This window comes from Lepidothrix coronata, unplaced genomic scaffold, assembly GCF_001604755.1.
Source record: "Lepidothrix coronata isolate B3197 unplaced genomic scaffold, Lepidothrix_coronata-1.0 Scaffold140, whole genome shotgun sequence".
Lineage (NCBI taxonomy): Eukaryota > Metazoa > Chordata > Aves > Passeriformes > Pipridae > Lepidothrix > Lepidothrix coronata.
The window spans coordinates 118,647-134,754 of record NW_016690320.1 but is presented as its reverse complement, the minus strand read 5'-3'; the positions used below and the strand labels follow the sequence as shown (position 1 = coordinate 134,754).

General features: G+C 38.7%; 1 protein-coding gene across 2 annotated transcripts in view; it reads right to left on the bottom strand.

Annotated features, from left to right (window-relative positions):
• Positions 1-11,580: 11,580 nt before the first annotated feature.
• Positions 11,581-16,108, bottom strand: part of LRRC49 (leucine rich repeat containing 49) — a 42,548-nt gene continuing 38,020 nt past the window's right edge. For both annotated transcript variants that reach the window (XM_017827524.1, XM_017827525.1), the window contains 3 exons: positions 15,579-15,688; positions 14,741-14,894; positions 11,581-12,703 (listed from right to left, as the gene is read on the bottom strand). In XM_017827524.1, the coding sequence (XP_017683013.1) occupies positions 12,497-12,703; positions 14,741-14,894; positions 15,579-15,688 (471 nt within the window). In that variant the 3' untranslated portion in view covers positions 11,581-12,496. The remainder of the gene's footprint in view (positions 12,704-14,740; positions 14,895-15,578; positions 15,689-16,108) is intronic.

The following is a 16,108-nucleotide window of genomic DNA, read 5'->3' as shown; positions in this document are numbered from 1 at the left end:
AACCCCAACCCAACCAACCAGTCCAGCATTCAGGACTCCAGGAAGTGTCTCATTTCAGACTTGGAAGTGTTTTAATGCTTTCTTGTTTAATAATAGTGAGAGTAGGAATGTGGATGAAGGGTGACAGGTTTTCTGCCCACAGGACAAACTACTCCTCAGACATGCTAGAAATCTAAAATCCCCACTCTTTAGTTCCTATCCCAACCAAGTTTAGTGTTGGACTTCTCCTTTATAACACCAACAACCAGAAGCAACTCCCAAATGGCACTGGCTTGAGCCATCAAACTGACATGCCTCCCACCACACATCAATAAACTCTGCTGTCTCTAGTATTTTCACTTTCTTTAAGGAATTAAATACTTAATATACACAATTAGACACCTCTGCTAAATATCTGAGCTAACATTCAATAGAGGCAAAGGCAGTAGTTCACACCTCCCACTACCGTCACAAGCTCTGTGCAAACTTCTGTCTGCATCCCCTACATCCAACTTCACATATTTGAGGTTTTCTTTGATACTAAACCAGCTAAGGCCTAAATTTCTTTAAAGAAAGAATATCAAAGCTGAGACTGGGCGGGGGAGGGGGAGCAGGACATCATGGAAATCTCAAAGATCCCCAAGATTTATTTATGTGGAAACCTCCTGGCCCTTTTCAATTCCAGATGCAGATCACGCAAACGAGACCCAGACAGAAAGGAGCTCTCTGCAGCATTGTCTGTGCTTAAATTCTTGTGAAAGCAAGACATATTTTTAGCACTTGCACCTTCACTAATAATAAAAGCAGAGCACTAGCAGTGTTGGACTTTTACTATAAGGCATCCAAAAAGGCCTGGATGTTGCTGCAGAGTCAGCCAAATTTCAGCAATGCAAAAAGCAGCTGCATTCTCCAACCATACAGTTGTGTGGACAAAGTTTGGGAGCAGCAAAACCAGCTGCAATATGCTTTAAGTAGCTGCATGGGACCCCAGTCCAATTCCCTGTGGCATCCAGGCACATTAGAAGAATGAGAATTAATATTGTTACATTGATTTTAGTCACTGATTTTAGTTGCAGCTCCAGAAAAGAAGAGCTCAAACAGAGCTCAATGCCAATGAAGTAGCATTTAATAGCATTTAAATACTTATTTATGGTCAGAAACTTCTGAAAATCTTGAGATAGAACTCCTGTAACATATTGCAAGGACAGCCCCAGGCTTCAGGATGAAAATATAGATCTCTTACCAGCTTGGTTAAATAAGACTAAAGATTTTTGTCTCTGTATCAAGACTGTTGGCCAGACCACTCTGAAATATGAGTAGATGTTGATGGGAATATAAAGAAATCAATCAAAAAACAAAATTTAAAAGAAGAGGCCAGAAAAATGTATGAACCTGTTTGATCTATAGCCTAAAGCTCAAGTCCTGCCAGAGAAAATACCTTTTTATTTCTTTTTTAAATATTTGGGAGAGGCATAATGGAGTAACAGCAACATTTTCTGTAACATAACTGTTCTGTTTAAGAAACATTTTGGACCAGTTTGAAGATTCTTTTCATGTTTGTCTCTGATTTTCCAAGCCACCACACCATTCAGGAGTATTTTCAGACCTGAGGCCTTTGATTTGCACAGGTTTTGCAAACACGTTTTGCTCAAGGTCAGCACCACAGCAATGTCAGTGAATCCTGAAATAACAGACCATCCTCTTAAATCCCATGTATGAGGAAGACCCTGAGCACTGGACTGCTGGCAGATTAGGAAGTGATTTCCTAGACAGCATTAAAAGTTGAATGGTCCTATTCTGTCCTTAGACACTAATCCAAGCCAGCTCAAACCATAAACTTCTTCCCACCAAAGGGGAATATGTGTCTGGGCTGGACCCTCCCCTGCTACATACCTGGAAAGGGAACAGTACAGCAAATTTTCATGTTGTCTTAGTTCAGCAAGACACAAATGTCCGTTGGGGGGGGCAGAAAAGAAAAGCCAACCTTCTCCCTTCACGCTGCTTTACAACTTTGAAATTAAGAGGGTTAAGGTGAAAGGTGTAGAGAGGGAAAATAACAGCTCTTTTTTAACAAAACCAAATAAACAGCAAGTGGCTCCTCCCCCCTTCCCGCCTCCCCCCAGCCTGGAAAAAAAAGGATGTGTGTGGGGGTGATTGATATTGGGAAAAAATTCCAACACCTCTTTTCAAACCTTTAACACATGTGCATGACATTTGCCAGTAGAACGTTTTCTGCTCAGATCTGTGCAGCACCAAGGAAAGGTGTCCATCCATAGCTGCAGTCACCCACCACTTCTCACCCACTTGCACTGCTTTTCAAATTAGCACTGGGGGCACTTTATCCTCGATGCCATCTTTTATCCCTGCTGAAAAGATCTGCCAACTTTTTGGCGAAGGCAGCAGATGGGAACAAGCTGCTGCCCCAACAGAACAATTCATTTAGCTTGAATTTCTCTTAAGTTTATCTGCTCTAACACAGAACTGCGAAAATGCTTTCCGAGAAATGAATTAAGCCTTTAACAGCAGTGAGCAGGTAACTGCTCCCTGCAGAAAACACAAAGATGATGGGTGCCACAGACTTGCAGGAAAAGTTTGCACAGTTCCTGGTTTTCATAAGGTGCCTGGGAATGTCTCTGGTGGAGTGCCAGGAGAGAGACATCACGCAGCAAGGATTATCAATACTGCTTGTAAAGGGCCTACCCTTTCTAACCCAAGGCAGGTATTTGTATGATAGAGCTATTCTCTGTCATTTTATAAAGTGATCACCAGGCATTCCCAAAGTAAATAAAGTAGTAGCAAACACTCCACAGTGATGTAAAATCCTGACCTGACACAGGCCAGAGGCATCCTGCTTTAACAGAGCCTGCAGAAAGCTGCCTTCTGGAGCGAGCTGGGAGAGCAACCAAAGAGAACAGTTAAAGAATGTTATGAGAAAAAGACAAATGTTCACTGAGGTTGGGGTGCACATATTTCTCACTCAAAATTGCAGAGACCTGCCAAACTCTACAGGCTTGAAATCAAAGTTGCAATCCTGGCTCCCAGCTCCCCCTTCCCCGTGTCTAGCTCTCTGCTCCACTGCAGTCCTGCAGGCCTTCCTCTCCTCCACAGCACTCTGCACCAGAGCCAGGTTTGCCAGCCCATGTTCCTGAAGGAGCCCTTCAAACAGGCCTATTTCCCAATTTCAGATCACCATTCTAGTCCCTCTTCCTATCTCACAGCCCACACTCCTGCCACCCCTCCAACTCTTCCTCCCCTTCTCAATAGTCTCAGAGAGGTAAAAATAAGAAGACCAAAATTACAAATTTTGACCTGGTTTGCTCCTTACCTCCATTCCAGTCACAAAAATAACCACTTTCTTCACCTCTATATGATAAGAAGAGACCCTAAACTTCTAGATGCAGCTGCAAGAATCCCTTCCAAGATCCTCCTAGGAATGGAATGATATAATTTGCTACCAATGCAAGCAATTTTTTCTCAGATCTGAAAGTAGATGCAAGTTTTCCAAGAATCCCAATAACAAAATAAAAAATAATTAAAGAACAAAAACCTTTATTGGCCCTCAGTAAACAAGCTGCATGTAACTGCTTGGTTTCAATGTACAAGTAACTTGTTCTTCATTTCCAGGAGATCACCCTGGAGTCTGCCCTAGTCAAAATCCTGATTCCAGTATCATAACTCCTGCCAAGAATATGTTGTAGCTTCAAGCTCTAATTTTCTCGGATGTGAAGACTGATGTCATCACACAATGCTAGAGAGAAGAAAGTCAAACAGCATCATATCACTTTAGTCCAGAATGAGAACAAGATAAACAATTATACTCACCAAGTTAATCTCTAGAAGATTCTGTAAATCACTCTGAAAAAACAGATTTCATGAAAGAAGTAGTCTGAAGCACATCACAAAACTGTCTTTTGAACAGTTGAGGAAATAAGCCTCTGAAAGCTTTGTCTAAAATAGGTGAAAAAATTTCAGCCAAAACTTTGAAATAATTTTTATTTGATCTTCTAAAGACAATTTCCAAGAACCTACTTAAAGTTTTACAAGATTTTTAGCTGTATCACCAATTGTCATTAAAAAAACCCCTACTACACAAATACTAATAAAAAAGCAAGACGACTTGGCAATCCTGTTCTAGATTTCCAAACGCTTTGGACTAGGAATCACTGAATTGACAGCATTCTGAAACACACATGTATGAAAGAATCAAGAGTAAAAGACTCCTCTAAATCAACAAATATTTCAAAGTGATATTAAATGCTTAGCACATAAGCTCACACAAAAATACCCGCTTTCAGTGTGTTTTATTTATCACAGATTCCACACATGCTATGGGTGGAATGGGCAAAACAAACAAACACACAAGCAGTGCTGACAGTATTTTCCTTAAATAACAACAGAATAAACTGCAGCTTGGAAACAAAGGGTGGGGAAAGCCAGAGCCTCCTCAGCAGAGCAGGGGAGGGGAAATTTGGAAAGATTTGGCTCCCCACAACAGTTCTCACACCTCTAAAAATACACAAGGCTGCCTCATTCTCTGTAGCTGCCCCACACTTAATATACAGCACAGATGAGATAAACAGCACCTGGCTACCTTAACACCTTTGTCAGCCCATTGCCAGATAAGTAATGCAAATAAGTGTTTTTCTTTCACTTTTGCTGCTGTTAAAATGTAGGCCATGAGGGGATGACCCTCACCAAGGCACAGCTTTTTATCCTACAGTCTCCTCTGAATACCATTTTGGAGGTGTTTGACAAGTGTATTTTATGACAGTAACAGAATAAAAACTGAGAGCCAGTCAGCAGTAAGGCTGCACAGACACCTTACACTAAATATTCTAATAGGAGAATTTTTACAGTTGACACTCATCTGTTCCACTGAAAGACCTCAAACACATTCACAGGTCACATGTTGAGGAGCACGTTATCAAAATGGTAGTTTGTCCCTGCGAGGTGGCAAAGCTTGTCCAAGTGAGGTGTTGATGGAAGGTGTGAAAATAAATGACTAATCTTAGATGGCACCATATGCTGATGGAATTTGGAGACTGCCCTGAGCACACCTAGTTCTATTAAAATAGTTTCCTGACACAGCCTCTAGTTAATCCCTGAGGGTGAGTGAGCTACAGCATCATCAAGCAAGGGCAAAAGTTCAGTACCAACAAAGAAGGAAGAACAAATAATACAACTTTCTCAGTGGTTCCTTTTTGGTTTCTTCTACAAGCAGCAACGAGACACAGATTTGTGCAGTTTAAAAAAAAATTCTTAACAGCCAAGCTAAAGGGTCCCTCACATCTCTGAAGCAATTTTTCCTTTAAATAAATCTGAAAATTCTGAGAATGATACCCTGCAGAATATATGAAGAATCTGTTCAACAACTTGAACACCCATACTATCTGCAAATGACCTACTTTCTTTGCAGTTGCCCAGCACAATAATCCCTTACAAGAGACAGCAGCTGCCTTGCAACCAGTCAGCTCCCCACCAGAGAAAGGGCTGTGCCTGACAATGGAGAGATGCTGCTTAGTTTGACATGTTTAACACATGTATTTCTGGCTTGTCACCAAGCACATTTAACATATTTTGCAACACTCTTTACTACTCACAGGCATATGCTTTTGCAACGACCTGAGTGAAAAAGCAGTTATCTGCTGTCTAACAATGTCTACTCAAATTCAGTCTCTCTCCCCCCTTCAGCAATATATGCATTCAAAAGAGCAAAGGAGAGAACCTGTGTTCTGAGAACCTTGAGTCTGTGTGCCAGACCTCAAGGCCTTTTCAAGTGTGACAAGGCTTCACTGAAGACTAGCATGACTCCTTTTGGAAATCTAGGACACTCAGATTTTACCCCAAAGCCAAGCAGAGCACATGCCTGTTCATCATACAAAGGGCTACTTCTGTGGGCTCTGACTGGCATGGCAGAAAACACTGGATTTAATCACATGAGAGGGAAGTAGACAACAGGTGGGAAGGATGGAACTTGTCTGTACAAATCCAAACTTTTGCAGACATCAACATCTGGATGACTGCCTGGACTACCTTAACAGGGGAAGAAAAAAAAGAATAGGCAACTGTACTTCATTGAAAAGATGGACATCTAAAACAAGTCAGATTTTTCACACTGTAGAAGTGTCTATTTTCCTCTAGCCAGCAGAGATGATTGAGACATAGATGTCATCACCATAAATATAAATTGTCACTTGCAACAACTTCAACAGCATCAAGGTTTTAGCTCACATAGGTTACCTGTTTTAGATCTTCCTGTTTTGATTATGCATCCTAATAAAGAGCATAAATCAATAAAAATACCTTTTAGAATCTTCAGCAGCATGCTGATTTGCATTTAAATCTTGCATTAGTACATCTGCAGAGAAGACTTTCACAACAGTTTCATAGTCAAATGACTCTGGAAGCTCCAACATGTGCACTTTACTCAGGATACAGTAGTTGTATGAAGCTCAATATACTCTATTATCAGTGCTGAGTTAGAAACTGAAAAATCTGCACTCTGTGCTTCTTTCATCATCCCTCAGAAGTATTTCCTCACTTTATTAGAAAGCACAGATCATTGTAGCCTAATGCAAACAGGCAGCAAATGTGCTACACATCCATATAGAACACAAACTACGGCACATATTGTGTCACTATATAATTTCTAAGTGTCATATAATAGCTAATCAATGAACTCAGCATTTTTTAGCTCTGTAAAGTCACAGCTTCTCTACATATCACTATGATTTCTTTCATTTGAGTGTAAATTACATTAATACCACTGTTACTTGCATGACTAAGTAAGAAGTCTAGACTACACTGGCATTGTAGGACAAACATCACATTCACAGGCACAATTTCTTCACCACTGTAATCTGAATTAACTTTTCAACCTCTCGTCTAATGATATGTTATAAATAGATGGAAACCATTATCATTTCAGACTATCTTCTCCTGTGCTAAAATGTTAAGTGCTCCACACTACACACAGAAAGGCTTTTCCTTACCTTTACTCTAGACAGGTATCATTTTCACTGTTTTAAAAGGTTAGTGCTGTTGATGTTATCCATGTCTAGTATTCCAGAAAGAATGAACTTGTTTATGACCTGCTCAGTATTCCATAGAAGTTCCAGTTTTGTTAGGTGTAAAATGGATAATTGCAGCATTTAAGCCCTGGGATACACATGTTAGTCAAACAGAAGTGAAAGGAACAGTTGGTCTGGAACTGGAAAGTCCCAGTTATGGATGTAGCAATACACCAGATGCCATGCACTATATAAGAATGAAGGCTGCACACAACATTTTCCTGAATATGCAAGTACCTACCTAACTGGGAAGATTGCAGCAAAAGGTGGGAATAAGCATGAACCAATGGAACCCATGACTGAGGAATCCAAACCTGCTGTCTTGATACATTATTTTGCACTGTACCAATCAATCCAAGTCCACAGCAATCAGGAAGCCTTCAGGGTTTTCCAGAAAGCTGGATAAAACAGGTACCCATAAGGGCATCCTCAAGTCAATGGATCAGTAGTAAGGAATATAGGGTTGCCTTGTACCAACCTGTTTCTTGGGGATGCTGGACACTTCTAATGCTGGATTTGATACAAATATTCTAACCTACAGTTTTCTGCTTTTTTATACACTCAGTGTGCTTTTATCAGTCAAGTATATTTCTGCTTGAAATACATCTATCTATAACTGAAAAAAAAAAAACCCAAACACCAAAACCATACAATGTAGAATTCGAGAAGAGTCACCTTTTCCCCCATTAAGACTTCTTGATCCTTCACCAGGATTTCCTGACATTTGATACAAGAAGCAGAAGCATCTGTGCACTCCATCTGTACACAAGCATGGCATGTAAGGCCCAGTACACAGCTTGTAAAGAAATGCTGTTTTCACCACAGCAGAGACAGGAGTTCCTCCAGATGAGTTTTTCCTTCTTCCTCTGAGAGAGGAAGCCTAGCAAGTCTAGCCAACAAAATTAATACTTGGGTTGTATAAACAGTCCCATAGATTCGATTTCTTTGAGCTTATGCTCAAGAAAATCCAGCTCTGAGGTGATGTGTGTAAGCAGATACCTATCAGCTTTTTCTAAGATTGTCTAATGTCTGTGTAGCCTACACTGTCTACTTTTTCATATGAAAAAAAAAACCAAACAGTTTATATTCACTTTGGAGCAAAAGCCACCTTATCAGACAACAGAGCAAACTCAGTCTCCTCTTTCCTATCCTTGTTCTACACATGTGCAACAAAACACCAAGTCTTAAAATACCCCAAAAATATGATGCTTCCAACCTAAAAAGAAAAATAATTTCACTGAAACTGGGTTTCAAGATGTAGCAGAGTTTGGATGATGTGGAAACAGAAACACATCCAAGGAGTCTGTTTTCCCAATCAAAGCAAATAGCTACTATTGTGATTTTGAATATGCACACAGACCTCCCAATCTAAATCACATCTTTATGGATATTGCTTAATAATATGAAATAGCAAGTATTTAGCTTAACTTCTTTAAATAAACTAGCTAACAAAAAGCAGTTCATGCTGATGTGTCACTATGATTAAAAGTAGCAACTGAAAGTATTGTTGTTTGTCACTTTTGCAGCCCTATAGCTCCCTTAAAAAAAAAAAAATCAGCTGCTTGTCCTGAATTTACAGAATGTATACACAGATTGTGGACTTACTACTGGTTCTACAATAGCCTAACTTAATCTGTAGATGGCCAGTGTTTTAATAAGTTAACCTTTTTATTATTGTCGTTATTTTAAGTAGTTGACTTGACTAAAGTATGAATAATTCACTTTCAAAAACTTTCAGCTATTTCCAGATTCAGATCTATCACTTGGTCCCAGGCAGTGAGGCAGTTTTATTTAGTTCTGTGCTCAGTTTAAACCTCTTCCCAGTACCTTTTTTCCCTCGTAACTGACGGCACCAGCTTTTGGTTTGCACCAAGGGAATCTGTTCTCCCTTTGCTCCACTGTGGCAGCACATTTGCAGCTCTATGACTTTCTCAGATCAAAAGGAAATGCAGCCCTTCACCAGTCTCCTTACTGAAGATCAAATTTCACTTGCATAACAGTGACTCTGCATCACATAATGAGGCCTTCACGTGTGATGCAGCTAAACTGAAACTGAAAAAAAAAATAACATCATTATCTTCCCTTGTCTGGATACAGGAGAAATTTCTCTCAGAAAATAATGAAACTGTACAAATAATCCAAAAATCAACGGGGAAAAAAGCTTTCAAAAGACTTAAAAGTTAACACAGTATCTTTTTAACCCTTAAGATGACTTCTAGTCAGAGTAAATACAAATATTTTATAGTAATAGTTCCTGTCTTGTGCAGAAAGTCAGGCTACATTAGGGGATCACAGCAGTCCATTCTGGATGGGATATCAATGAAATAATAACAATATCAAAATTTGGTTTTATGCAGCATTTAAAGGTTACTTTAACTCCTCAAATTATACCTGTAACCATAAAAAAATTCAGAAAATCTAAGAATTTACTTCTTATATGACCTTCAAATTTTTAGGTACTTGAAAACTCCTCAATAAGGAACTACAGGAATATATCTTGTGAGTCTACATGAAGTTACAAATTAAGTTACAAATTATTTGGGTAAACACAGTAATGACATATAGCAGGCAAACAATTTTAAGATCCCCTGGCTACTGAAACTTCTATGTACTCTTAGGTCTAACATCCCTTTAATCCATCATTCACTTGTTTCCTAAAAAGAATTAGTAACAATTTTCCTACTGATTTTATGTGAAAAGAACATAAGCAGCCCAACATTAATCTTTTATTTATTATAGCTGCCCAGCTACCCCTCACTTCAGCCATTTAGCAATCCTGTTATGAAACAGCTGCTATTAGTGAAAGAAAACTGGCAGCTTTCACAGACCACTGGGAATACAGAGCATTTTAAGGAGATGGTTCTATAACTCACTGCCAGTACCCTCTGATTTACTTATCTTAGGTTTTTCTAGGCCCTACCTTAAAGCCTCCAATCAGGATTATGCTTCTAAAGCCTCAATATCAGAAAGTCTGGCTTTTCTCTGGATTTTCCCAAGGAGAACTTCCTGTTCCTCTAAACCAATACACCCTTCTTAAACCACTTTTTTTTCCCCAGTCTTTCATTGCTGCTGAATCTGATTCAAAAGGGGCCCATCTGCTCCAGCTACATCATCAGGAGAGTTCTGCACTTCCAGGGCTGCCAAGGTTCCTGTCCCCCAGCAGAAGCTGGAACTGCTCCACCCACCCCCTTCACAGAAATGATGTGAAGTAACCGATGGATCCAAAACACTTTTCCATGAGCATTTCTACACTGGTTATTTCTCTAATGTAAACTCTCCTTTGCTCACATTTTGCAGGGTCTTCGTTTGTTCCCTTAATAAAATGCACCATAAAACGAGAGTGCAATTTTCCAGTGCAAAGGGAAAAAATCCTATCAAATACACTAATCTTCCTATAAATTCCATGAAGCAGTTCAAAAAGCCCAGATGGGCAACTGTTTCTATTAAATTCTCTCAAGTGCTGGAGCAGCTTCTTCAGGAATTCTAACATTTCCTTAGAATTTAAGTGACTTAACCTCCACTACATTCTATAAAGGCTGAAAACCAACCACCTGCAAGTATGGTCTAGAACATCACATGTAACATAAACCAAATGGAAAACTGCATTAACATGATGGATGTCACTGTTAACCTGCTCTGAATGCTCTGAAAATGAATTCTCTCTGACAAATTAGATGTACCACCTGGACCAGAATGCAAGCAGACCCCAAAACACCCAGAACCATCTGACTCCTGCTACTCATTCAAGGCTGAGAGAGTTTGGTCTGATTAGCCTGGAGAAGGGTCCAGGGAGACCTCAAACTCCTTCCAGTACCCTAAAGGGGCTCCAAGAGAGCTGGAGAGGGACTTTGGACAAGGGTATGTGGTGATAGGACAAGAAGGAATGGCTTTAAATTGAAATAGGGCAGATTTAGATTAGATATAAGGAAGAAATTCTTCCTTGTGAGGGTAGTGAGGCCCTGGCACAGGTTGTCCAGGAAAGCTGTGGCTGCCCCATCCCTGGAAGTGTTCAAGAACAACCCAAACCTTCCTATGATTCCACGATTTTCAAGGCATAAAAGCCTACTAAACTGTATCTGCATCTCTGCTTTGCCAGAGAGTCTTTTCCAGATAAAGTTTAAAAATAAATTCAGTCCTGAGCCATAGAAACCCTTGCAGGAAGTTTTCTTTGGTTTGTTTTTTATAAATGAGCTTAAGTAAAATAAGAACAATTTGAACAAAGTAAAACAATACACTAAGATTCTGGATTCTTTTAGTTAAAATACAATGGAACTAAAAAATTAAGTTTAAATGGTACAACTTTCTACCTGGGCATGAATGCCAGCCATGGGAATCAGCTGGACCTGCTACCAGTTCTTAAGTTGAATTTCTGGACAGAAGCTGGCAAGATGTTTACAGTGGAAGTTATTGTACTATGGAATGTGGGTTTTTTTCTACCCATTCACAGTTGATTTTAGGGGCAAGTTGTGTCTCATCTCTTCATGCAGCATTAAGTCTTTTCTTTGCACACAGTACTTCTTTACAGTATCTGTGAAGGGTAAAATTGAAGAATTTATTTTTATTGATAATATGAAATTTTCACACAGTCACACAGAAATGAATTACAACTCAACAGTAGTCATCAGTCTCCTTACCAAATGTAATGCATGCACTTCAGCTCGTTTGATCTTGGCAAACTTCAGAAGTAAATAACTTAGTAATCAAGAAACAAAATAAATTATATTAACATATTTTTTAACACAACAAAAATAAAGCTTAAGTGAGCTACCTTGAGTTCATATTTTACCTATAATAATTCACACAAACTTATTAGTGAAATTAATGAAAAACATTTGAAATCAAGTTTGGGCAATTTGTTCAGTTGAGAATCAGGTTCATTAAATGTCAATATGCTGAGCACTCATGACACTGATGTGAAAAAGTGTTCTATAATCTCACAGGTTAAGCAACAATAATAAATCTTCATCGAGCTTAGGGTGTAAAAATAATTTATTAGCTTTTGGTCATAAAAAAATCAGCTACTATTTTTGATTTTTTTTTTTTTTCCCTAAACAGCAGCAGTGAAAAAGGTGACAACTGAAAAGTGTTCAATAAAAAAATAAGGCAAGCACTGTAAATTTGATCCTCAAAAATCAATGCTGTAGCACTACAGAATCAAGGGTAGCAGGAAAAAATAAACAATAACTTAGTAAAACACGACAATCACCGAGTTACCTCACCAATGCTATCTCACTGCTTTAGTTGGCCAAGGAAGCGTTGCTGAAGCAGTATGAAAGTAAACTTGTATTTCAAAATTACTGACAGTTGATTAAGATTTCAAGGCATCCCCTCTGGGTGGGGAGGTGAAGTGTGCCATAGTGATGGTAATTTTATATTCTACTGGATGAAGTTTGTAAAACAGGATGGAACACTGATCCCAAAAGCTTGCAAGGCAACACTCCTTGGCTCTACTGTTTTTGCTCAGTGATCCTCTGCAAGCAGAGCTTCATGTAGGAATTTTTATTGCGGATTTCTATCACTGCATCTCTGACGAGCTCGATGAACATCTGAGGCCAGAGCTTCTGCAGCGACTCGTTCTTCAGGTTGATGTCAGCCGCCTCTTTCACCAAGTTCTCCACGTACGTCCGGCAAAATGTTTTCCTTTCCTTGATTTCCTGCATGAGAGAACCATTACAGGTTGTGTAAGGAAGAGGGGGAAAAAATGGTTAAACAAGAGTAAATAAAAAAAAAAAAACAAACACAGAAATTTCATGAATTAAGGGACGTAGCAATTAACAGGCAAAGAGGTTATTGTGCACTTTCTTCTCTTAGTTTTAAGTCTCATGGCCCAGGGTCTGTGTTGAGCCACAGAATCTTAGTGTATTCATAATATCCATTCTATATTAATTCATTAATTATCTGAAATCAACTTTTAAGTGGTCATAAATAACTTTTTTAACAGCATTAACTATTTTTGTTGCCTTCTGGCATCACAGTGAAAATTTACAGAAACTATAAAGCACTAAACCACTTTTCTTCCTTCTCTCCCTTTCCAGCACTTCATCATCACAGTACAACAGTTGAAAAGTACATGTTTACCTACCTGCCCTAACAAGCATATTGCCATAGAAAAACATGCCAGTACACATCCTTTTCACATGCACTCTGGCAAGTGCATGGTTCCTAATGAGTATTACATTAGATACTGAAGCAAGCTGAACCTTTAAAAATTAATAAAAAGATACGGTGCCTTGTGCAGCTACTGCATTTCAGTAACTCCAACAGTATTAATCTCTGTTTCTGCAAAGTTTCTATAAAATGCCATCATAAGCTTTGAACAATAAGTTACATTGGTGCTAAATGTCTAACTAGTTTGATTTATGGCATTGTTTAAAATGCTAGATCATGCTTCAGGCCACCGAAACAGAAGTTTTCTTCAATGAGAGATGAAGAAGAGAAAATACTTTCCAGTGGTTTCAGCTAAAAACCCAAATTATTAAACAGTGACTCAAGACTGTCATCTTTACCAACGTGGTTATTGAGGTGCATTTATCATGTCAGTTTACTGCTGATGGGGAACTGGAAGCAGCTGGTTTTGCCTATCTTACATCCTGCAATATCTGCTGCAAACATAGTGCTATAGCCAAGGACAAGGTGGGAATTGCTGCACTGGGAAGAGAAAACAACACATCTATTTAATGGACTGCACAAATACCAAGCTTATTTTGTTTTATTATATTATAGTGCTTGTTCCATGGTAAAGGACAAGAGGAATACCTCACTGCCTTACTCCATGCTATTCAAAGTTTTAAGAGCTACAATCACAGCTTTTGAAACCAAAATGTTTTCTTAATTTAATCCCTCCACACATGCAGTCACTGTCTCTGCTCTATGCTGTGGATCTGAGATAACAAAGCCACAGTGCAATAACTGAATTCAGTGATTACTGAACTTGGTTAAATTTCTTGCACTAGAGGATTCATCTATTTCTACACAAGTAAAAAGCAAATAATATGACGAATGTGGCAATTATGGTGTATACAGCTAGAACTCATGATGATTGCTCAGAAAGGAGACTGTGGCTGAAAGAATCATGTTCCCTCTGGGAACAATTTCCCTCTGCCCAAGCAAAAGAGTGAGCAGATCAGAAACACAAACTAAAACAACCGTGACTGATGCACTTGTCTGAAACAAGCCAGCTTGCACTTTTATTAATAATTAAACCTAACACATTTCATATATATTTACTTGCCTGTAGCTCATTTAAAAGCTAGGAAAGAGCTCTTTATTACTACAGCTTACACTCTCTAAAGTGTTGTCTCAAGGTGTTTCTTCACCAATTCATTTTGGGAAAATCTAACACGTGCAATATACATTTTTCTTTGTAAAAAACTCTGCTCACTTCTTATATTTTAATAATTGAGGTACATTTTGTCATGAACATAAGGCTCGTAGGTGAGAATGTATTTCTGAGACAGTGACACTGTTCAGCAACTACTTCAATAAAGAGAGAAACTGAGCATTTTCCAATACTCTGCCAAAGATCAGTCAGATGAAGTGTTTGATCAGGTATGTAAATATGTTAAGCAGTGATATTTTAAAACCATCATTCTCAACAGCACAACTGAAACTTGATATCTAGACAAATTCCATGGGTAGTAGCCTAAGGTTACCTAATAGAGAATGAAAGTATTTTTTAATGATACACTTACCTCAAGCTTTTCCATATGGAAGTCCTTTGTCATGTAATTCAATGTTGCTCGAGTTGTGCTTTCCCCTCCAATTCTTCTGTTATCACTACTTTCCTCACTCCCAACCCCAGATTTCTTGCCCTTTCCCTCTAGCAGATAATGGAATTGCTTCCTCCTGTGAAAAGATAAGAGGTTTACAGTCCTAATTACTGGAATTTTTTTTCAAGTGCAGATGTTTCTTGTGATTGTGAGGTGTTTTTTTTTTCTCCTTTTGAACATATATTTTTGAGCTTTCAAGTATATTGCATCCTCAAGTTATTGGAAATACATATAGTTCTAGATATTCCTTCATTAATTTGCCTCTATACAACTGACCTTGACATATATCACATAGCATCTCCTAAATAGGAAGTCTTGCAGCTTAAACTTGTATTAAGTACTCATTTATAGAAGACTAAAAATAGAGGAGTTTAAGCACCCTTTTTTTACAGTACAACTTCTAAATCTGTTAACTGTTACAGTCACCCACTATAAAACACCCACGAAAAATAGCCAGTTTTCACTGTGAAAGTCCACAAGTCTTCACCAATACCAATACAATGGAGAACTGAACAAGCAGTACATTTGTGTGCATGTGCCTTTTCACTTTACTCAGCAGACTTCATACAAATTGTGTGAAAACCTCTGGCTACAAAGACCAGGAGATGGTTACACTTATGCAATATGCAGAGGGCTTATCATCCGTAAGACAGTTTTTGTGGAATTATCTTTTTACCCAAAAAGAATTTACCACAACAGTGTGCAAAAGAATTAAACAACACGTTCTGGACAAATCCCAGTTCTGTTCATTGTGTTTTACCTGGATTCTCCAAATAATGAAAGTACACGATAATGTGGCAGCTCAGAAGATGCTACGTATGCCAGGATGCCAAAGAGCCTTTCTGCCTTTACAACATCATCTTCAGTGACCTGTGAGAGAGTGGGAAGGCAACAAAAAGGAAAAAAGTTACATTTTAAAATTAGCACATTCATATTTCATTACACACGTACATGGAGAATTAACTCAGACTTGTTACACAGGGCACTGCAAACAGATCTGTTCCAGGCACATCTTCAAAACAGATTTGCTTTTACTGGCACTTCAAATGTACTTTAGAAGAAACCAAATGGGGTAGTGGTGCTTGTTTGACTTCCTGTAATCCTGGAAATTCCAATCTATGTACTGGGCGTCATGACAGTCTTTGTGAAACGAGGAATTTCATAACAGTTTCTTACATTGATTTTCTAAAGGCCAGACATAGCAATTCTGCTCCATATTGCCTGCACTTGCAGAAGGTCTACTGGAAAATTTCTGATTAAGTTATGCTGGAGAAAGATTCTGGGCATGCA